Source organism: Crocodylus siamensis, chromosome 5 (assembly GCF_052110815.1).
Source record: "Crocodylus siamensis isolate JL-2025a chromosome 5, ASM5211081v1, whole genome shotgun sequence".
NCBI classification, from domain to species: Eukaryota; Metazoa; Chordata; order Crocodylia; family Crocodylidae; genus Crocodylus; species Crocodylus siamensis.
In genome coordinates this window covers 9,085,074-9,109,076 of record NC_143399.1, presented here as the reverse complement: position 1 = coordinate 9,109,076, position 24,003 = coordinate 9,085,074, and the positions used below count along the sequence as shown (strand labels likewise).

The 24,003-nt window shown below is 42.1% G+C and overlaps 1 protein-coding gene across 17 annotated transcripts in view; it reads left to right on the top strand.

The window, feature by feature from the left end:
- Positions 1 to 24,003, top strand: part of TUT4 (terminal uridylyl transferase 4) — an 85,970-nt gene that overhangs the window by 33,811 nt on the left and 28,156 nt on the right. For all 17 annotated transcript variants that reach the window (XM_090047632.1, XM_090047624.1, XM_090047627.1 and 14 more), the window contains 8 exons: positions 1,972 to 2,060; positions 4,538 to 4,589; positions 7,901 to 7,970; positions 10,937 to 11,063; positions 15,853 to 15,972; positions 16,348 to 16,566; positions 16,710 to 16,884; positions 19,981 to 20,738. In XM_090047632.1, coding sequence (XP_089903758.1) covers positions 1,972 to 2,060; positions 4,538 to 4,589; positions 7,901 to 7,970; positions 10,937 to 11,063; positions 15,853 to 15,972; positions 16,348 to 16,566; positions 16,710 to 16,884; positions 19,981 to 20,738 — 1,610 coding nt within the window. The remainder of the gene's footprint in view (positions 1 to 1,971; positions 2,061 to 4,537; positions 4,590 to 7,900; positions 7,971 to 10,936; positions 11,064 to 15,852; positions 15,973 to 16,347; positions 16,567 to 16,709; positions 16,885 to 19,980; positions 20,739 to 24,003) is intronic.

The following is a 24,003-nucleotide window of genomic DNA, read 5'->3' as shown; positions in this document are numbered from 1 at the left end:
AGGCATACTTTCTAAAAGACCTCGCTATCCTGGACCCACAGAGTGAGGCATCAGCAGCTGAGGAGCTGAAGCTCTTGGCTCCCCATGTACCTGTGCCCTGTACTGTGAGGTGACGCCTACAGCTGACAGGCACTCCAGGTACCCTGGAGTTGTTTCATGCTGGATCCCAAAGCTCAGTTGAGCATCAAGATCTGACATGGGACAGACCTCACATACCACACTTTCAATTTAAGGAGCGATACAAACAAGTCACGGACGTGTTCCACATGCAACATAGGCAATATAATATGGAACATCTTTGAGGCTCATTTGTTGTATTATTGCACTGTAAATTGGCTTTAATGTGTGACACTTGCTAACTATAAACCTCTGCTAGGGCCCAGAAAGGGATTTAAGGTTCTGCTCGTGTTCCAGTCCTGCAAAATGTTACACTCAGACTTTAACTTTATACCAGCAGGTATTTGAACTGGTGGGGATTTAACAGATCTCTTTTCTCACTTGTATTTCAAACAGTTATACATAAAGCAAACAACAATAAAGAGATTTAAATAGTGTGATTAAAACTAATTTCCCATCTAATTTGTTAGGTTTTACCTCTTTGCCACCAGTTTTCTTGTTGTCCAAGACTTTGAAAACTGATTAAAAACATGTTTTAGCAATTCTTTTAAAAGGCAGAAATAAAAAGGAAACATTTATTTTAGGCTTTATCTGTATGGCTTAAAGAAGAAAAGCCACAATCCAGTGTTTCAGGATAATCCAATGTTGTCATTTGTAGATGACTTTTAATACAGAAGAACAGCTCACAATGCCTGCAGGTTCTAGAATGCATTTGTTTCATTGAAGGTAAATGTCATTCAGGTCAGGAGAGTCATTGCTCAGCAAACATTGCCTCTCCATGTTAAAGATGATGGTATAGGTACCCCGTAACAGTTTTTAAGAATTCCTGAACTTTAAGAATGACCTTATCTTAAAAAATGATGCAAGTGGTTTCTGCTCTGTCAGCTAAAATTATTCACATAGTTCTTGTAAATTCAGTATTATACTTCATCCACGTTAATCCTCCTCCTCTTGTTTTATGTGCTGTATGAACTCTGTCTAAATATGTTTAATTTAGTTACCTTCATGCTTCAACCTTACCTCATGTTATTTCATTTAACAGTATATTTAATTTTCAAATCCAGTTTCTGATGCCTTATAAATTATATTGGTGATTTTATTTGACTTCTTTGCTTTACTTTTTTACTATCTCCTACAGTGCTAATGGATCTGCTTAAAATAGGAGAGCACACTAGTCGGCACTGTATTAACAATAATGAAATTATCCATGATTCTGCAATGAATGATGTATTGAGCTTCATTGGCAGAATATACCTTTTCAGACTCTGATTTTATTTATAGAAGAAGTATTTAGAGATTCATGTTGTTGCCTGTTTTATAAATTAGCTGATATTTTTCATCTTATAATAAATTTAGGTTTTTTTATGCATTTTAGGATAGTACTTTGATTACTTGGTCCTGGTACCATGGTATGTACAAGGAATGACACTTGTAGGAAAGGGGTTTGAGAATCAGCAAAGACTTTGGCAGTTGATCAAATGCTGACGTGAAATTAAATTCTTTAATACCCACAAAAACTGTTTTTTAAAACCATCCATCAACATCATGATAGTGTCTGCAATTTTACATGATTAAAAACAGAATGCATACCAGCATAACAAGTTAGATAATATTCTATTTTCTCTTACTTAATTTGGAGGGTTTGAAATTTAAATTCTTTGAGTCTCTAGTTTTCTGTGATGCCACATAATCGATGTGGCTTTACTGAATAGATGGGAAGGTGAGTTAAGTATTCATTAAAGTAACTTGGAATACCATCACTGGCATAAAACAGTGCCTTAAAAATGTTTGTTTCATTTCTGAGGATAAAGTTGGTCTCAGCATCTTGTCAATTATTTTTTCTTTGTTTTCCAGATTGTTCACTGAGGATGTATGGCTCCTGCCTGACTAGATTTGCTTTTAAAACTAGTGATATTAATATTGACATAAAATTCCCCCCCAAGGTAAGTAGGTTGTTTTTGTCTTAATTATTTTCAAAATTGGCTTATAAACTACATTAATATCTATTCAGTTGACTTCATCTTCCATTAAGGCTAATTGTTGTTATGTTAGCAAATAGCATGCAAATTAAGCATTATTAGTGTTTTGATATCTTGTGCATCTAATTGATAGAAAAAGATTTTTATTAGTTTGAACTTACTTTAATTGAATAGATCTACATGGTAGCTTTTAATTTCTAGTATTCTTCAGTCTAACATAATTTTTAAAGGTAAATGAGAAACAGTTTACCCCAAATAAACCAAGTGGTTCTTATGTTCAGAATGATCCAAATTGGAACAGTCGAAAGGTATTTAGACATCTACTTTAATTGAAAAGTTAGCTTAAAACTAATATTTTATTTCTAACTCGGTTTATAACATATTATGATCACATTTACCAAGAAATCTTCCCTAGCAATGAAGCTGGCTTTTTATTAGGCTGCTAGTCATGAACATAGTGTGCCTCCAGAGGCTGGTGGGGCACGGCAAGCTGCTGCAGGCGGTGGAAGCGTGGCAGCGGCAAGCAGGGACCTCCCACAGGTGGTTGTGATGCTGTCAGCAGCGGGGGGCGTGTAGCGATGGGCTGCCCGCAGATGCCACTGGTGGTGTCAGTGGCGAGGGGAGGTGGTGAGTAGCAACCACCCACAGGCACTGCTAGTAGTGTTGACAGTGCCTTTTCACAGGGGGTGCACAGCCACGCTCGGGGGGGTGCACATACAGTGCTGTTAGTGCATTTTTACTACACTGTGGGTACATCTGCACATGCTATTAATGCACTGTAAACTTACTGCGCAGTAAAGTAAGGCACGGTAAGCTTTCTCTAGGACCACGTCTGCATGTACACCTGTCAGGAGTAAATTTGCTCCTGACAGGAGCAGTTCAGTGAGGGGCTATTACTGCCCTGCTCTGCCAGCTTACTGCAGCTAGGGGGAGCTCTAGGCTCCCCCGGGTGCTAGCCCCAGGCTGGCAGGGGGCACTGAGGTCAGGCCTGGGCTGGTGGGGGGACAGACAGGGGGAGCTGTCCTGCCTCTGGGGCCTGCACCCTGATCAGCAGATTACTACTGGTCAGCCTAGGGAGTAGGAGGAGGGAGAACTACTGGTCAGGGTGCAGGGCTGGGAAGCTGGCAGCTGCCCCAGGGGAGGGGACAGTTTCTCCTGCTCCCAGTCAGCTGTCTACACATGTGCTACTACGCAATAAATCTGTACCTGTATCTACAGGTACTAGCCAACCATGCAGTAGACTAATTTATTGTGCAGTAAATGCTGTGGACATGTAAATGGTGGCAATTTACTACATAGTAGATTAGTATACTGTGCAGTAAAGCATCTTGTGTAGGTGCTTCCTGTGTGATGAACATAATACAAAGTAATGTAAGAAACACACCAACCATATCATTAAAAGCAGACAAACAAACCAAACACTAGCCAGTCTCACCCTTTCTGCACTGACTTTGTTTCAGAAAAGCTTACAGCATTTGTGTTGGTATTTTGGAGTTCATATCTGGGCATTGCATGCTGAAGTATTGCAGCAATAGCAAAACTGAATCATAGAAAAGTAGGAACTTATAGGAACATGAATACGTAGGAAAAGTAGGCTAGAAGGAACTCAGAACCTCATCTAGTCCAACTTCTTGCTCAAGGCAGGGTTATCCTTGACTAAGCCACCCCAGGTCTGTCTAACCTGCCCTTGAAAATATCCGAGGATGAAGATTCCACAACCTCTCTAAGTAGTCTGTTATATTGCTAAGCCACCCTCGTAGCGAGAAAGTTCTTCCAAATCCCCAACCTAAACTTCTTATGCTGCAGTTTGAGACTACTGCTTCTAGTCCTGTCCCTTAGGGCTACTGAGAATAGTTTAAAAGCAAGAGGCTGGCAATAATAGAGTATTTTAGGACAACTTTTTAAAAACAAATGTTGAATGCCACTTAGTGGGTGAAGCTCTGAGTGCATAAAAATAATTCTTAATCATTTCTGGTTAACTATTTCCCACTTATACATTTGCAATGCACAGTTTTAAAGATATTAGATTTGTGAAAAATAAAAAAAGTCCCTGTTTAATAATATTGTTTTGAGTAGTTCTGACATGAGAATCTCCATTCTTGACCTTGTGTGTTCATTTATAAGCAAGTGTTGGCTCTTGAATTGATAAATATGCACTGAGCAGTTTGGGCTTACTTGATGAAATCTGTTTAATATGAAGCAGAGCAGATGTATTTTTTAGAAGAGTTCAGTAAATGCAGCCTAAACAAGAAAGCTATCTGAATTATTTATTAGCACGTAGTTTCAATATTGGTTAATTACAGTCTTATTATGAAAAATTAATGATAAATTTTGTTTGCCACAATTGTGCAACTTAGATGTAGTTCAACCAAATGTATAATTCAGCATCTCAATTTCTGAATAAAATAACCTGTCCTGATTTGTTTGGTTATCATTTTTAGATGAGCCACCCAGATGTTCTGATACAGGTGCTTGACATTTTAAAAAATAGTGGTGAGTTTACCTTTTTTTTCTTTATATTTTTAATCAATGCTCTCATATTTGACTCTTCTATGGGACACTTATGTTGTTAACAAAAATACAAATAAGATTATTCAGAATATTTTAATTATAAGAAACCTACAGATCATAGGTTTTCTTATAGTCTTTTTAGACTATGTTCAGTGCTGTTAAACAATATTATTCAGACACTGTAAAACAAAAAGTGTTCTCCCTTTACTCACAGACCAGGTCTAGCTTGTGCTTGCTTAGTTAATCTCAAAGAAGCACATTTTAGAGTACAGTTCAGTTTCTGTAGTACTACTCCATGCCTGAGCCTGAGAGACTGCTACAGTTTGGTTTTGCTTTTTAAGGGTGCCCTAGATTGTCTGAATGTTGACTCCGTGTCACCTGTCGAGCAAGGGGCATAAACCAACCATCTAGTCTCATACCCCACCCACACAATGAAGAGAGATCAAATTGAGCCAAGTGAGATCTTAGCACTTGCATTTTCGTAGGGATTATAATTTTATTGGTGATTTTCACACCTCTGACAACACTGATCATGCAGTTTAGCGTTGTGCAAAGTAAGATCCCTTTTCAAAATTGGGGTTTGCATTCCCAGGTATGCCTGTCTTTTACTGTTCTGTAATATTTTCTTGCAATAGCAGTTTCAAAACTTCTCTCTCCAGCTTGCCTATAGATGGCTAAGTGGGTGCATAAATGCCTGTTTTATACAAATTCATGAGCTCATAGAACTCATAGATACGTTTCAGCCTAGCCCTTACCTAAATAAAGTGCATTTCTATGATTGTATCCTTTTACCATAGTTTTTAGAGAGGGTGTGAGAAGTTCATATTAAGGTTCATAAACCATGGGATAGACTAATTAGCTGTGCAGTAAGCTAATTTACTCTGCACCAGAATATTCCTCTAAATACAAGTACAATGCTGTTGTGGAGTTTTTTTACTCCACAGCAGCACACGTATAGACACTGCCCTAGCTGGCTGGGGCACAAGGGTGCTTCACTGCAGGGGCTACCTGCCCGCTAGCCCCACACTGAAGCACCCTTATGCCCCAGCCAGTCCCTCTGCAGCACATTGAGCTGAGTGGAGCAGCCCCACGTTCCTCTTACCCAGCTCAACATGCTGCAGTTCCTGGCACAGGTACAAATGGTGCACCTGGAGCAATAAACTCTGTCATGACATGCTGCAGAGTTTATTGCTTTGCCTTAATATGCACAAGTAGATGTGCCCACTATGAACTGGAGAACAATACATTTTAAGAGGGATATTTCTAATGTTAGTTATGAGCCATGTCTTTAGAGTGTTACTTTTTTTGCATTCTTTTCTCAAACAAAGCAGCTATTACTGTCACAAGAACAACTCAACAGCATCTGTCATTTGTCATTTCAATATTATCACAGCTACAATTGTTAATCTCTATTTTTTGATTATTTAAATATTTTGAAGGAAAACATCCTTGTTACAATGGAATATTTTCCCACCAGCTTGCTTATCACTTGCTTTTCTGCATGCTGTATAAAACAGGTCATTGAGCAAAGTGTTTCAGAAATTGGAAAATAATGGGCCCCTTCAGGACTAGAGCCAAGTACAGGTATTCAGTTTCTCCTGGGAGAGTCACTGTTATCCCAGGAGACATCACAAATGTACAGATCTTCAGGATTTTTCTCCCAGAGCAAAAATGGCAATTGCAGGAGAAAAATAACCCAGGAACATCCCAGGTTAAACCAGCAATCTACTAATCTGTCATCTTCCCAGAATCCCACTTTTATACTGGGAGAAAAATTTGGGACATTGTGAATGTATACAGTGTTTTATACGTAAGAAACGTTGCCTTTCTTACAATACATTACAATACATTATTCACTGACTGAACCAAACTGTCCAGATCGTCTCCCTTTTTAATTCATGTTATAGCTAAGTGTTCCAAAGGTCAGGCCATCTCATTAGAGAGAATATCAAAATGGATGGCAGTATATCTTCTTGAACTGGTGACCTTATCAAACATTATGCCTTTGAATTGCTGTTGTGACAGTTGCCAAGTTAGTAGGAATGTTAGTACCATTGATGTTTGACTGATGCAGCTGAAACTCATTACTTACTCTACAGTGACCTGTATTTTTTTTTGAAGATATTCTTTTCATTGTGGATCCTACAACTTCCCCTTCATCTGTGGTTTGGGGTTTTTTTGGAGTTCTCTGCTATCACAGGGCACATCCAGGCAACCATGGATGTTTGGTTCCCTGGGGACACTTTGCACCACTGCTTCTTGTCCCTGGGGAACACCTGTTCAACGCACGGTTTGGCATGTGGCAGTTTAGCCCGGGTGGTTTAGGGGAGGCTGGGCCAGCACTTAGCTGGCCCCAGCAGCCTTATCTGGCATCCTAAAGGTCTTCCGGGGCTGTAGCAATGGTGATTCTGCCATGCAGAGCCTGGCCAGCAGCCGCAGCGTGGCTCTGGGCAGCCAGCTCTGCTTTTGAGTGGTGTGCACTGCTTGTGTGTGCACTGCTTCACTTTGTTTTCCCATGCAGGCAGGAACACATGGCAGGAACACCGTGTTTCTCTCTGCATCCAGGGGCCAAAAAAACCGGGCAGGAAGAAAAAGTGGAGCAGCACACATGTGAGCAGCGCTCTGTTACAGCACAGAGAGCATCTAAATGTGTGGTGTGTGGCGCCACCAATGCATTTACAGCCCCAGGCTTTCAGTAGCAAGGGATCTGAGAGAGTTTCATGACTGCCCTGCAGTTCCTGTACAAAAACATGAATGCAAAGGAGCTCAAATCACATGTGCAACCCCAATAGATGTGGCTTTTTAAAAGACTTTTGGTCTTGTATGATGCTCACGATACCTACAGTGGGATTGATACTGACAGCAGCATTTAGAGAAACAAAGTAATAGTAAGGAAAATAATTGGGTTTTTTGGTAGAAACACCCGACCACTTGCACAGAGTCTTGTCATTTAATCTTTCCACTGCTTTAAAAGGGTGTTGTTTACCAGCATCACAAAACTCCACAGCAAAAACGTTGAATACATTTGTGACCTTATCCAACAATGTGCCTTTGACTTGCTGTTGTGACAGTTGCCATGTTTGGTAGTTAATGGCAGCTCCTCTAATGGGATAAGTAATCATAGCATTGATTACTGTTTAGGCACATGACACCTGTAACAAAGATTTCCTAAATGCCCTTCATTTCAGTCTAGGAAGTAAGACACAATTAGGGGTAATTATGAAAGGTGTGTGTGTATGTATATATATATATATATATGTATATGACACATTTCTTTTCTTTTCCTTCTTTAGCTATTTACTCAGATGTGGAGTCAGATTTCCATGCCAAAGTTCCTGTTGTTTTTTGCAAAGATGTTAAAAGGTTTGTGTAGTACAGGATCACTAATATGATATCACCTTTTATTTGTACCTCACGAGAGCTGGTTGCTTTCACTTCTAGCAGCGTATATCACTGTAATAGTTACTCTTACTGTTGAAAAGGGAATTAAAAAGAAGAGAGATTGGAAAGAAAAGTGAACTTTATCTTCACACTAGATCTAGCTCAGATTCACTAATATGTTAGATGTGGGAGTCTTGGTAGTATTATCCCTTTTAAACAAGGAACAGAGAGACTCATTCTTAGGTGATACTTAAAACTTATTCCAACCATGCAGTCTAAGGATCTTAAAGCATTTGAGAAACATTAGTTAAGCCTTATAACCCCTGGGAGAGGTAGAAAGAGGGATGTGGGGGATAACTTCGCCAACTGCTGAAATGCAACTACCTACAAAATGAAATGTAGCTCCTGTTCAGTGGTGTGCAATAACAATTTAGGACAGGAAGTAGCTGATTGCTGCTCCAAAGGAGTAAACACTCTGGGGCAAGGACTGTCTTCTCCTTGCGTGTGTATAAGGTGCTAGCACGTTGTAGGTGATACTTTGTAAGGATGCTTGGAGCCCTTTCAAGGTATTGTTTCAGAAGGGCAGCAGCTAGTATATTCTAACCATTATGTGTGAACAAGCTGAGAACAAGTCAAATCAGTAAAACCCCCTCCAACTTTAAGGGTGAAAACAGATGTTGCCTGATGCTTCATGTTGTCACCATAATGCTTGTTATGGCAGCACAAATGGTGAGCAAATAGACATCAGTAACCTTTGTCACACCACATGAAAGGAAAATCAGTGGCATGATAAATTGTGGTAACAGATTGTGCTGCTTTATTGTGGCAGATGTTTATTACTTCTGTGGCGCGGCTCTGCAGATGTGGCTGGCTGGGGGAAAACCTTGCTCTTCTTGGCTCTGTCAGACCCGGGGGCCTGCCCTTGATGGTGTAGGGGTCTGGCCGAGCAGGGAAAGTGAGCTGAGATCACATTGCCCCTTGTCCTGCACCACCAAGGGCAGGACAAAGGGCACTGTGTGTTTGCCCAGTGAAACGGATCAGCTGTGCCATGACACATCACGTCACAGCTGATCCGCTTCATTTGGCAACATCTATTTCTAGCCTAACGTTCCTTCATCCGGGGTTAAAGTTGGTGAGGTGTACTGCATTTGAATTGGTCTAAGCCTGTTCACACAATAGATTTACCAGCTGCTGCCCTTTTGAAATGTTCCCTATTTGAAAGGGCTTCAAGTGTTCATGTGTCCACAGAGTATAAAAAATAATTTAAGGAGGAAGGATGAAATTTCCTGAAAAGATTTACCCAGCTCATCTCAACTCTTCGATTAAAAAAATAAATAAAACAAACAGGAGAGCTTTAACAAATTGACCAGATTTGTTTCTTTGCATTTAATCTGAAAAGTCAAAGCTTTTCTGTTCTGAAAAACAGAACCAATTTATCATGTGAGAGAGAAAATAAATCTAGAGAGTACAACTGAAGCAAATAAAGCGCACATCAGAGATGATTGTCAAGGCACCATTTTAGCATATCATGTGGTTTCATCTAGGTTTTTTCGTACTATGTTTTGTCTGAGTTCTGCTTGGTTGGTGCTTTTCCTGCACCTCTTGTGAAATCCTTCCTGCAGGTTTATTTCTTCCACAAAGCCAAAAAATATTAATCCATCTTAGTCAGATGCTCCATCTATACACAGTAGTATTTAATGCTCAGGTGGAGAAAAGGGAGAAAAAGGTATTGACATTTCTTCTGGGTTTCCCATGTGTGTTGCATTCCTCCAGGCACATTATTAACAACTAATAAATTGTTTGGATGTTGCTACTGTTTCTTTAATAATTGTGCGATTTTGCATCTTTCAGGATGATAATACCCACAACAGTTTTGTCTAGATTTGAAGGTAGCTGTTTGAGGAATGGATGAGATTTTACATAATTTTAATCTCTGTGAAATACAATTTAATTAGTAGTTTACAAAATCTTGGTCATAATGCATGCGCAGTAGTATAATCAACATGTTTCTTCGTGTTCATGTGACTTTTTCATTTTTTATATACATCTGCAAAATGTATTTTTAACTAAAGCAGGATAAACTGTAAAGGGTTTTTATAAACGTATGATCTAGAGAGCATGCCTGGCTAATACAAAAAGAGAAGATGTACCCCTTTCTTCTGCTTGCATACAGAAACTTCAGAATAGAGAAGAGAGAGAAAGTGTGTGTCTGCATCTGTGTAGGAGTTAAAAAAGATGGCCATATCTGAGGCAGTCTAACAGGATTTGCATCAGATGTCGATAGTCTCAGGGATTTATATCTGGGGTACAGTCACTGTAGGCTAAAACTATGTATACACTATTTCAGCCCCAGAATGTACACCTCTAGATTCCTCTGCATTATTAGGGTAGTTTTATGCATAGATTTACCCTTTTCTAACATATCAGATACAGTACTTATTAAAGTATTTAGCACTTTATTGTGCTTTTTATTTTCAGCCTTGGTTTGCTTTGCAAAAATAAGTTGTTCTCTACTTCATGTGTGTAGGAGGAGTTTAGGTGAGTTAAATAAGGCCACAGTTAATCAGAAGCAAAGCTGATCATAGAAAGTAATCATCAGTGACATTTTTGCATCTTGTACAGGGAAAGATTTTGGTTGGTTCCACATCTGATTCCCGAGTCTTCAGTAATGAGGTTTAACTCAGTTATATAGGTACCAGGGTGTTTGTTAAAATGACCCATCACTTTCATGCATCAGTTAGGCATGTCATCCTGAAGTCAGGCAGAAGGTAGCACAGGGTGGCAGTCTCGAAGGTGTCACCCTGCCCTACCTTCTGCCTTTCATGTAATATGGAAATTTCCCTATTTGCTTTTAGTATTGTGAGATCTGCAGTCTTTTAAAATCTGTCTGTTCCCTGCAAGATACAATTCTGAACTTTAAACTTTTCTTAATTTTCTTTTAATTACAGTGGTTTAACTTGTAAAGTGAGTGCTAGAAATGATGTGGCCTGTCTTACAACTGACTTGTTGGCTGCCCTTGGCAAACTGGAGCCTGTCCTTGTTCCCCTGGTACTGGCTTTCCGCTACTGGGCTAGAGTAAGTTTTATAAAAAATAAAGACTGCTTAAGTGCATTTATTCCTGCTTTGACAACTCTGTATAACGTATAGTCTGAAACAGCAATAAATTTGCTACAGAAGTAGACCTCTGTCATCAGACAGCAATTCCCGGTGCTACTAAAGTTGTCAAAGATGTTCTTTATCTCACTACATGAAAATGGCCAGTATAGCCTCATCTTTCCTGTAAATTCTTCACATTCTTCAGCATTTGTATGCTACAATTAGAGAAATAACCATTAATCTAAGGAGAGAAGAATTGAAAAGCATGAGAAGGATAAAATTGTTTTCTTACTCCTGAGCCTTATTAGAGGTTGAGAAGAAAAATTGACAAATACTGATAGGAGGATCTGCAGAAGGGAAGGTGGCAGCCTTCTGTTAACAGGGACCTGAAAGACGGAAGAGTCTGTCCAAAGTGAGTAGAGAAAATGTAAAAATAAGGCCCATGGCACTGTGTAATAAGCAGGGATCCGGGTTTCCCATTTCCCATGGGAAAACGGAGAAAAATGTGGATTTTCCCTTTTACCTGGAAAATGTGGATTTTTTTATTTTAATGGAGAAACCTGCGAATTTGCACTTTTGCAAAGAGCTGTCTACAGGTTGGCAGAGTTCCAGCCTGCAAGGGGCTTGAGGGAGTGGGAGGAGGGTGGTCAGGCAGGGGCCATGGCCAGGCAGGCTGGGGAGTAGCTCCCGCAGGTAAGTGGGGAGGAGGGATTGAAGCCCCCATAGGGAGGGAGGAAGTGAGTTGGGCAGGGCTGGAGCTGCTGCCCAGCCAGAGGGTGTGTGGGCCTTGGAGCCTGGGGCTGGAATACATAGCTGCAAGGCCCCGGTGGGGAGTGGGACGGGGCCACACACAGCTTGTCCGGGGGTTGGGGCTGGCTCCCTGCCACTGCATGCACTCCTGGGAGGGCAGGGTGGACCCGTGCCCCCAAGATCTGTGCATGGGGCGGGGGTTGAGCGCAGGCTGTCTGCTACGGGCTTCGGCTCCCCACCCCGCTGTCCTACCCTGGGCTGTCCACAGCCCATTGGGTGTGATTAGCGCGGCAGAGCAGAACGGGACTACGCAGGGATGTTCCTTGTCACTGCAAGTTCTGTGCTGCCCTGCCGAGGCCTCCCCTGCCCACATGGCAGCGGTGGGGGATTGTGCCCCTCACTGCTGCCGTGTGGGCAGGGAATCCTTGCCAGGGCAGTGCAGAACTCACAGCAGCAAGGAGCTTCCCTATACAGCCTCACTCTGCCCTGCTGTGCCCGGTTGCACCCAGTGGGCTGAGGAGGCCCTGGGGGAGGGCAGCAAAACGGGGAGACTGAGCCCACAGTGGGCAGTCTGCCCCTGCCCCACACACCGATCAGGGGGCACAGGTCCCCCCTGCTCCTTGGGAGTGCATGCAGCAGCAGGGAGTCCCCTCCACACACCCCCACCCTGTCCGAGCCTGCAGATGGCAGGGAGTAGAGGGGTGCCAGCCTCTGAGCTCCACTCCACTATAGCAGTCACTGCCTCCTATGGGTGCCAGTTGGGCTGGGGGGCTGCTGCGGGGAGGCAGGGGGCTCTGGACCCATGTCCCTTGCGCTGTAGCCCTGGCAGCTGGGGAGCCCCTCTGGTAGGGCTGGAGTGGGAGGAGGGCTGTGGGTGCAGGGAGTGAAGGGCACCAGCAGGGCCAGGGAGCTGTGGGGTGGGGCTGGAGTGAGGGGCACTGGCAGGGCTGGGGGGCTGTGGCTTAGGAGTGAGGGGCCTGGGCCTGTGTTCTGTGAGCTAGGGAGGAGGGATGTCTGATTTCTCCATGATAAAAACACCACCCCCCCTCCAAATTAAATATCAAAATTTATAGGTATTTAGAATTTATTTTATTATGGTGATTAAGGCACTAGGCTTCCAAAATTGCCTAAAATGGCTTTAAAATTGTTAATATATCAAGAAAATATTGTGTTCATTTTTTTTTATCGGGGAAAACCAGGATCCCTGGTAGTAAGGATATAAACCTTTGGTTTTTGTGAATACAAACTGAAGCAATTTTTTGATGAATCGTCAAACTCTTGGAAATAGACTATGGCTATTCAGGACTTTGTTCCAATATATAGTGTTGAAAATACAGGAGCCATTCTGAATTCTGTGTTCCCTGCTGTGATTGGAAGCCAATGGTGCGGAGTATGTCCACTTTCTAGCTGGAGACAAGCATGTGCATTTTTTTTTAAAGTTGGCAAAAAAGGTGAAGGATGGAGGAGACTGGGAGGAGAGACCTTTTTTATTGAATTGCTTCTAGTCTCCCAGTCCTGTGACTGCTTTTAAGCTTATATTTCTAAAATTCCTAGCTTGATCCTTAGAAAATGCAATTTTTGTAGTCATAAAATCTTCCCCAACTCTAACTTGCAATAAAATATTGCTTGTAAAGAGGTCTGGTGGAATTCAGCTAATGATTTCAGGGGTGAGATTCTCTTTCCAAAGGGTATGTCTGGACCACAAAAAAGCTTGTTCTTAAGCTTACTTGGGTTGAAATAGCAATAAAGGCAAGGCAGCTTTGATTAAAAGATCAAGATAAAGCCTACTACAAGGGATCCTGGCTTTGAACTTGAGCATCTAACTATAGCGTAAACTGCTATTTTAACCTAGGTTAGCTAACTAGGGTCGGCCAACCAAGGTGAAGAACGCTATTCTTTGCAATGTAGATTCACCAGAAGAAGGATTTTTACAGCATGGTCAGATTGGTATGGGCCGGGGGAGTGGGGGCAGGGGTTGCTGTCTGTCTTGGATCTCTTGAGTGTATTTTGATAAGCCTTGCAGCAGCAGCACACTGGCCACCCTTGTCCCCCTACTCTACCTATGGGAGGTTAGGGTGCTCTGCTTTGTGGTTGTATGACAGAGTTGATTGCGTCATTTTGGCAAGAGGTTAAACAAGGATTTGTACAGGATGATTTGGACAGGGTTGATCCTGCCTCAGGTGGCTGGGCTAGAATAACTTCCAGAAGTCCCTTCCAGCCTGACTTTCCTCCGATTCTAAGGAGAACACAGAGCTGAGTGCTTAGGGGGAGACTCTCTCATGGGGTCCAGGTGCCAGTAATGCTGCTCAAAATCCCAGCAATGCTGCAGTCCTTACATAGAGCCTTACCATCACATGACATAGTCATAGAGCCTGCCATCAGAGCTTCCCTCTGTATTTGCCTTTTGAACCTGGGATTTGTAAAGATGGCATCAGGCAGCAGTATATCATCCACAATCCCTGCACCAAGGGATGTCTTCTCAACCTAGAATTGCAGCTTATCGTTAGGGTGCCCATGTGTCTCGGTTTGGGCAGACAGTCCCAAATTCTGTAGGCTGGTCCCAGCTGGTTGGTCAAAAGTCCTGAGCCAGAGTCCAGCGGAGAGGCAGAGCATCATGGTCCACCAGGCAGGCGAAAGAGCAGGCATTGCTGCCTACTTATAGTGCCCATTTGTACCACTTTTTGATTCTTTTGCGTTATGGGAAACAGGTAAAGTGGGGGTGAGACCCTCACCTTTAAATCATATACTCCTGAAACCGCCAGCCTGGCCTGGGCTGCGTTCCAGCCTCTGCAACATGACGATGCAGAACAGCTGGGAAACACTGGGTGTCCTGTTAACAACGATGATTTGTCAAAAGGGTCAGTGCCCTGTAAACCCATATTCTGTGGCTGTGAACTCTTTTCCAAAACGAATTTCCAGTGAGAGCATGTATTTTTTGTAAAATCTACCATTCATCAAAATTATAGGTAGCTTTAAAAATGAGCTCATGTAGTTCACCAACACCTTTACTCTGTATCTTATAAAAATATGAGTGGTGATCATGAGAAATGAGCTCTAACAGTCCTGTTGAGTACACTCCACGCATTTCTGTAATTCAGTTTTGATTTCAGTATCGAGTAATACTTGACTTTAAATGATATGAGTTCAACAAAAAGTGCATTCCATTGTATAGTATTGTTATAGATTGTTTTATGAAATGCCAGTGCCATAGAATACATACAAGCAAAGCAATATGAACTAGAAAAGCGAACCTTTTGACTCTTAAAAAAAAAAAATACAAAAATAAGTCTCTTGAAAAACTGGAAGAATAGTCTACTGCCAGATATGAGGAAGTCTTATATATGTGAGGATTGAACAACAGAAGACTTCCTGGGGAAAAAGGTTAGGTCCCAGACAGGCTGGTGTATATGACCCACAGATGCACAGAATAGCCTTGCTGTGGCTCCTGAGCCTTGTGCAGCCCCCAGGCAGATCTGGGGTGGCATCTGGTAGAAAGCTGGGTGACGCACACTGTTGTGGCCTCCCGTAGGAGAAGCACAGGAGTTTTTGTTACCAATCAGGAGATTTTGGTAGGCTGCTCCTTTGGGCAGGAAGATTGGCTACCCCATGTATATGTGACAGGAGTCCTAGTAAAATTCCAAGATCTTTAGAAATGATTGGTGTTTACATTTTATCCTGGGCTGAAGTGTAGACACAGCAGAATGGTCCAAATAATGCAGTAACATGGAAATTGCAAGGTGAGAACAAAGGAGTGAGATGCTGTGTTTGACTTGCAATGCATTCAGAAAGGAGATCACGCAGGAAGAATGTATATAAAAGTTTATTGTGTCTTTTCAAATCTCACCAGCAAAAGAAAACAGCTGATGTTGTGTACTGTTGATTTTGAAATGAAATGCTTTCTGCCCAGCTTTTGCAAATGCTCTGCAATAATTTTGAATCCTTTTATTGGTTTATTTATCTGATATATTGAATTATATGCTAAATTTTATCAGAAAACTAATAGCTTCTCTTCTTATAGTTGTGCCATATTGACTGCCAGGCAGAAGGTGGGATCCCCTCATATTCCTTTGCCTTAATGGTGATATTTTTTCTTCAACAAAGAAAACCACCTATTTTACCATCCTGTTTAGGCACTTGGGTAAGTTATTGGTTAATAACATAATCCCACTCTGGCAGTAATTTAAGGGGTACATAAGTAGTTTATAGGATTGTAAATTCTGTTTTATCTGACTGGATTAGTAGTTCATTTAAAAAAAACAACCCAGAAACAAAAACACGGTGCATATTTTTTTTCTCTGACGGTTGATATGTGCCTGATATTTCTGGGGGAGGTGAAAGTCTCTCATAATACACAAAGTAATTGTACAGTGCTGGACTTTGGGAAAGGAAGAAAGTTTTTCTTTTTTAATTCTGCAGCAGTCTGTTGATATGGCGTTGATTACACAGGCCATATACTCTTGTATGGTTTACTGCATCCGATCCCGTCTCAGAAACCCTCTAACTGTGTTTGTAGATTGAAGGCTTTGATTCAAAGAGGCCAGATGATCACCAGTTGAAAGTTATAGAAGAGAAGTTTGTACGATGGGAATACAAACCACCAAATAACGGAGCAGGGAAAAACTCAAATGGTGTTGAAGGCAAGACTAAAGCTGAGCAGCAAAAAGGTGGCAGCAAGAAGGCTTCAAGTTCAGAAGCAGATAACCAAAGTAATGCTAGGGAGAAGCAAGGAAAAGTGAGTCTTCGTTCTGTCTGAGGGCAGACCCTACCTGGGATTTCTTCTGCGTGATCACTAAAGTTTTAATCTAAAAGAGGGGTAGAAAAATAATTGGAATTTCCGTGTCTTATTGCAACTAAATACTTTTGTCTTTGTTTCAGTCTCCCTTAGTATTTGAAACACCCCACCAGGTGTCCCTGGGGCAACTGTGGTTAGAATTGTTGAAATTTTACACACTGGAATTTGCTTTGGAAGAATATGTCATCAGTATACGGGTACAGGAACTCTTAACCAGAGAGAACAAGAACTGGCCTAAAAGGCGAATAGCCATTGAAGGTGGGTTGCAGAAATTATGCACTGTCCTTTGTACTATTGACACGATCTTTCGACGATGGATTGCATCAGTTACAAATGATGGGGAAAACACAAAAACATTTTCTAGCTAATTGGACTGCTTGAAAGTGTGTCAACCACCAAGTACTGCAGCATGGATTGCTGAATCTTGAAATACTTGGCTTTGGTTTTTAACCACCTTTTCTTCCTTTCTTTCCATTTATACGTACTTATCCTTCTTCTGGCCTATCTCCATCTGTTTCATTTCCCTTTATCTGTATTGCCTCCATCCATTTTTTTTTTCTTCTCCATTCCTTCTGGAAATGTGGGAACGTTGCCTCTGCAGTTCTCATACTATTGGATCTTTCAAATGCCTTTGATCATCCCATCAGTCTATTTCCCCTGCTTCTGACACTTAAGCAGAACAAAGGGGAGGGCGCTGATCAGAGGAATAGAGCTAATTCAATGAACTGGAAGCTGTCATAGGTCATAGTTTCCACAATAGGAAGCTGACCTGTAGCTTCTTGGGAAAATTGTTGTGTTCTAGAAAATGCCCCAAAATCTGAATCTCCTGCCCAAAAGAGCACATTTGGCAAGTGTGATGTTGAGTGAATTTGGGAGTGACGCTTCAAGTGTATTGATAGGACAGAGCCAAAGAGAAGTAATTAAGTTTTGTCCATTTCTAATTGAAAAACAATGCGGGATTTTCCGGCGGGGGTTAACTTTTTTTTTTTTTTTTAACATTGTTTATTGGGAAAGGTCAAAAATATAATGTACCAGAACTTTGGATTGTCCATGGGAATGAAAGTGAGGGTTTGGAAAAATGTTAGGAGGGAAGATTAAACTCAGGTTTTATATGGGTTTGAGATGTGGTGCGATAGCTAAATCCGAGACTGAACAAGAGGATGTCGATTGAAAGTTGCAAGGTAGAACATATTAGTCATTAGGTCAGGGACGTAAGTGGATGAAGTCTCCTAGATCAGGGATGCTCAACCCCCGCCTGTAGAGCCATGTCATCTAATCCATGGGGCTTCCCGAGGATCTGGAAATTTGGCTTTGGGCAGAGCATTGGCAGCATTAATCGCTGCCTCCATGGTAGCAAACTTTTGGAACCTGGGCAGACCCAGGGGCTGGATAATGTGGCCCTGCATGCCACATCACACCACTATGCAGCCAGATCCAGGTGTGCTGGATCAAACTGGCACATGGCCAGATTGGGCTGGTATAGCCATGGCAAGGTGGGGCACAGCTGGATTGGGCTCGTGCGGGGCCCGCACGGAGTACAGCTGGACTGAGCTGGCATCACTCATCCACTGTGGAGCCATACACTTGAGTAACACTCTCCTAGACAAATAGGAGCGGACCTAGGAGAGAATCTTAATGAGTAGTTAATAAAAGTGTGCTCAAGGAGGTTTAAAGTATGAGAAGATGCAGAAGAAAAAGAAAAGTAGAAGGAAAGTCTGAGGGGAAATAGAGAAAAATGTGAATGAAATGTTTCAAAGGCAAGAAACAAGTCCAGAGAGAGAAATATTTTTTAAAAAGTCCTCCTGCAAAAAAATGAAATAAAAAAAAAATGCAGGAAGCAGGGGTATGGTGGGTAGAGGGTCTACATTGGCTGTGATCAAGCAAAAGAGCTCGGGGTGGGGGGGAGAAAGGGACTGGACAGATGACCTCATCGCACATGTCCTCACAAGCAGGAACATGCATTTCCCTGGAGACGGATACCAGCGGCACATTTGTGTTGCTGCTACTTGTCTCTGGGCATGCCCTTGCACACACACTCTGGCATGCAGCAGATTGCCCCAGGTGGGGTACGGTAGGCTGGAGCTGCACCTGGGCTGGCCCCAGAAGCCGTACCTGGGATCCTGGGGCCTCCTGGGGTTGCAGCTGGAGCAGTCTGGGTGCATGAAGCCTGGCCAGCAGCCAGAGCATGGCTGCAGCAGACCAGGCTTCTGTTTTGGGCGGTGCGTGCTGCAGCCATGTGAGACACCTTGCTTTCTGCAATTTTTTAGATACAGGGAGTTCCTGGTATATCATTTTTTCTTCCACACTGCAAATATGCACCATGGAGAACCCTTTTACATGTTCTGTGTGCTTTTTCCAGTGGCTTTTCAGGCACCGCAGAGCGCATGTTTGCACTAGTATAGACATGCCCGTATGTCCCTTTCAGCCCTACTTTCCTATGCTCCTGTATGTGGAAATTGAAGCCTGTAAGATATAATAAAGAAATGAGCTATGAGAAAGAGAGGATACAGAGGACCAGGAGGTGATTAAATAGTGGTTATTTGGGGAGGGAGGGATTGTATGTGGCTGTTGTATTTTTAACTGAAAAGGGTTTTTTTGTTAAAAAATCTCTTGTTTGTTTGCTTACTATGGTTAATGTAAGAGGAAGAAGCAACCCCGCTTGATGTACAAGTTTCCAGGTCAAATTGTACAGCTACAGCAATAATGCGTTTTGATTTGTGAACATTTGATCTGAAAGCTACCAGAAGACTAAATAGAAAAGCCCTACAAAGTGATGTTTTGACAGTCAGTTTCCTGAATATGTCTTTACTTTTAAAGATGCTAATTTTTAACACTAGATTCCAAGATAACTATGCAGTGAAGGAGAAAACATGGGCAGGATTACATAAAAGTTCATTGTCACATATAGATACTTATTTTCATTTCAAGTTTATCAGTTGACTATAATGTGACTTTTTAACAAAGCAGAAATATCCCACAATTTTTAATAAATATTATCCTCTATAGTGAATAATAGACATTCACTGTTGGTGTACAGTGATTATACAGGAACGCCTGTAAAGAATCCCAGAGGATCTAGTTCCTTAAGTGGTACTTAGGAACAGTATGTATCTGAGCTATATTTATTCCATTTTGTCCTTCAGTCTTTTCATGAGAACAGTCAGATCTGCAAGGAGCTGAAGAGGAGAATGCATAGCATAAATACAGTTCTGGACTGCACTATAATATGCACTTATTTGAAATGCAGTGTAGTAATAATTTAATAGTGTAGTTCAAATAGATGACTATCAGACAGTCAGTAAAATATATAAATTGGGTAATAAATTATTACTATTTGAATGATCTTTTTTCTAGATCCTTTTGCACTAAAGAGAAATGTTGCACGAAGCCTAAATAGCCAGATGGTATTTGAGTACATCCTGGAGCGATTCCGGACAGCATATAAATATTTTGCATGTCCACAAAGTAAAGATGGGACTAAATCCAAACCAGATACCAAGAAAAAAGAAAAGGGAAAAATTAGCAACAAGAAATCTACAAAATCTGGTGACTCTGTAGCCAATTGTTGCCTTCCTCAGGCGGATAAAGTTGGAGAAAAACAGAACGCAGGAAGTGGATGCAACATGCAGGAGAGTGAAGTTGAATGTAATGAAAAAGAATCTGCTTCCAGGAAATGTATTCCCAAGAACAAAGACAATGTATTGGCAAATAAAACAGATGTGTTAGACTCTAATTATGAAGAAGACAGAGGGGAAACTGTATCCCTTATTCCTAGTGAACGCTGTGAATTAAAGCAAAAATTACTCAAAGAGCAAGATGATCTAGAGACTTCACAAATTTGTGTCAATGAAGATGAGTTAAGACACCGTTGTCATTGCAGTGAACATCAGTCGTATGACTCAAATTCTGTTAATGAATTTTCTGATGCTGAAAGTCAACAGAATTCAGTAACAGAACGTTCACAGAAGAATACGTGCGCCAGCACTAGCACGGCAGCTACCTCGCTCAACTGCAAAGCAATGGTAGAAGTTTGTGACCTTAAAGATGAAGACAGACTCTGCACAGAAGAAATGCATTATGTGTTTGATAAGTTTATTTTGACTTCTGGAAAGGTAAGATGCATTTTAAAGATGCTCAGATGGATTTTTTTTTTTTTATTGCTACTACATGAACACATCAATAAAACTTGCACTGTATTTACCCAAATCAAAGACCACTTGAAATTTAAGATGACCCCCAAATAATATATATAGACAACGTATAAATTTGTTACAGTTTTTTCCATGTATAGAATCTAAATATTGGAGGATCATCTTAAATTTGTCCCTGCCACCACTGCAGCAGGGGCCATCAAGCAGCCTGACCCCTGTTCCCTGTCCTGCTGTGCCTGCCCCCTACCCCTCCCCTGCTTGCCTTCTATTGTAACTCTGACCCCAATCTGGCTGGGGACACAAAGCACCTGGTGGCCCTGGCACATCCAAGCAGCTTGTGGCAGAAGCAGCACTGGCCTTAGGATCGTGCTGGGATCGGGGCTGCTGCCACCATTGTACTGCCACAGCTGCTGTCAAGCAAGAGAGTGCCAGAGTGGGGCTGGAGCTGTGATTGAGGGTAGGAGACAGTGGGGAGCAGTTGTGTGGGGGAGGATTAGAGGGAGCAGCAGCAATGGCTGTGACTGACCCTAAGCCCAAGTTGAGGCAGGAGCCAGAACTACAATTGCCTCTGCCCCCGCATACTTGAATCCCAAGATGAGGAGCTCCCCCCTGCATTGCTTCCCCCCCCCCAGTGTTGAATGCAGGGGAAAGCTCATCTTGGATTTGAGTAGATGCAGTACTTGGCTGCAAAGTACATCACTTCACTTTGTGACAGACATGCATCCTTCGGATGCGTTGTTTTGTTACTGTCCCATTGCCTGTCATGAAAAGCCAATGTCTCTGTTTAACTCTGCTTGCTCTCTCAGGACAGTTTAGTTTATAGACTAGAAAGAAGGTAATGTGAGGGTATGGCCATGGGTTGAACAGCTGTAACACAATGTTATCAGCACCATGATCCCTTTTCCTGAAAAAATAATCAGGATTTGCCCTAGTAGGGGACATCAGATGTGATCATGCCAGGTTATAGAAGTATTGACTGTTGGCAAATATTACTTAGATCTTACTAGAAGTACTGTTCATGTAGAACCACTGCTGTGCCTATGCTCACTCCTGAGGACTGCAGGGTTTGCCTTCGCCATATTCCCTTCCTCTGGGAAAAGGAACAGCCATAAATTTGATGGTAGAAATTTCTAGACTTTCAATGTAAAAAAAGTCAAGCAGCCCAGCTTGGGCATCATTTTGTCTGCCCAAACTGAGAGAAGGACCTGATCTGCTGCAGGCCCTACAGAGCTGGCAGGCCTCCCTGGGTTAACTCCCAGGTGGGCTTTGCCATGGGAAGCTATTGAAAGGCACCCTTTGGCGTTGGCCTTCGGCTGGGGATGGAGGTGAGGACTGAGGGTTATTCTTTTATTTCCTTCTTTTGGGTCTTTTGAATTTATATCCCTTGTATAAAGGGATATAAATGTTGTATTTGTTGGAGGGAGGGAGGGCTATTTATGTGTTTTAAAGGCCAGGTGCAGGCCGAGGTGGGTGTGGGGTTAGGAGGGATGTTGGGAGAGAAGAGGAGGATCTCCTTTGCACGGGAGGGAGAGGCAGGAGAGAGTGGGTGGCTTAGGAGAAAGTGGAAAGAAGTCTTTATATACAGGGCACATCTGGAAGTAATATTAATGCTCCTGAATAAACTCTGGCATAGTTCACACCAGAGTTTATTACTCCTAGGCGCAGCGTTTACACATACACCTAGGACCATAGCACATTGAGCCAGTGCAACTGAGCCCCGGCTGGCAGAGGGCCCGGAGGGGTTAGCTAGCCAGCCCAGAGCTGCTCCATCTTGGCTTAGCGTGCTGTGGAGGGGCTGGCTGGGGCACGAGGATGTTAAAGTGCAGGGCTAGCTGGCAGGCAGCCCTGCACTGTAGGACCCTTGTGCCCCAGCCAGTCTTGGCCATTGTCTACACGTGTTTTGCAGCGCACTAAATAACTCTGCCAAAGGATAGTATTTGTCCCAGACAGTACCATCCTACAGCAGAGCTGATTAGTTTACTGTGACCTAATAGTGCTGCACATGTAGACAGTGATGCTTTACTGTGGAGCTAATTAGTCAACTGCAGTAAAGCATAAATGGAGATGCCCCCATAGATGTTAGTGTGGTTGGGATGGACCAGAGGATTTGCGTGCCTGCATAATAGCTGGGGTAGTAGGAGTTGGTAGGTGGAGTGGAGTGAAGCTCTAAAATGTTGGCGTGTCATTTGGGGAGTCTGCCTTTTATCTGTGGGTTGTTATAATTTATTGTAAGCTACTCTGAGCCTTTCTGGGTGGAAGGGGTATAAAGTGAAATAATAAATGAGTAAGTAGAGAAAAGACCTGCCAGTACAGTGGTCAGAGATTTGCCGACTTTGTGTTGCTAATTAGATGTTTGGGAGCAAATTGATAATAATCGGTTTTCATCAAGCCAAAATCCTAGGAGTTCTGAGAGACAAAAGTCCTGGTCACGAAAGTGATCAGTGACTCTGGTTTGATCAGATCTCTTTATTTTGGCTGTCACCAGAGGAATTATATTGAAGTTCAGGGAAACTGGTCCTTTAATTCTGAAAAACTGTATTAGGAGCACTATGATTTCTGCAGCGCCTTCACTAATACATTCCTAAAGAATTGTGTTTTGTCATGCTCCCTCTTAATTATCCTCTTCCCTTGGCATGCTGACTTTTTTTCTACCGTCTATCTCAGTATGCCTCGTAACATGGCATTTGGGGGGATAATATTGCATGTTATGGAACTGAAGGCTTTAATGGACTAGAATTGGTGTGATTGATAGCTATGCAGTAGAAATATATATATTTTCCTGATTATGATAATTGAAAATATTTGGGATCGCTGCTTGCTGTTTTGTTGTGGTTGAAAAGTCCAGTTTGTTAAAGGGATACTTTTAACTTTTCAAATCTTTTTTGGAACTAATATATATCTATATTTTAATCAGTGATTTTTTAAAAATTTTTTTTAAAATGTTGGCTGGTCACGATAGTCAAATTGGCTGAAATAAGTTGAGAGACAAGCTGCGATCATTTGTGTACTTAAATATTGTTGGAAGCTGAGACCTATGAATAAAGGATTCCTTACCTTCCCCATTGCGTACATTAAAATAAATTGATTTCTGAAGTTACCAAACATAAAACTGAATCTCAGAAGCATAGAGTTGTAAGGGACTTCAAATGTTATTTAGTCTTAACTCTCTGCATAAATACAGGATGTGCTATACCTAAACCCCCCCAGGCAAATACTTGTCTAGCTT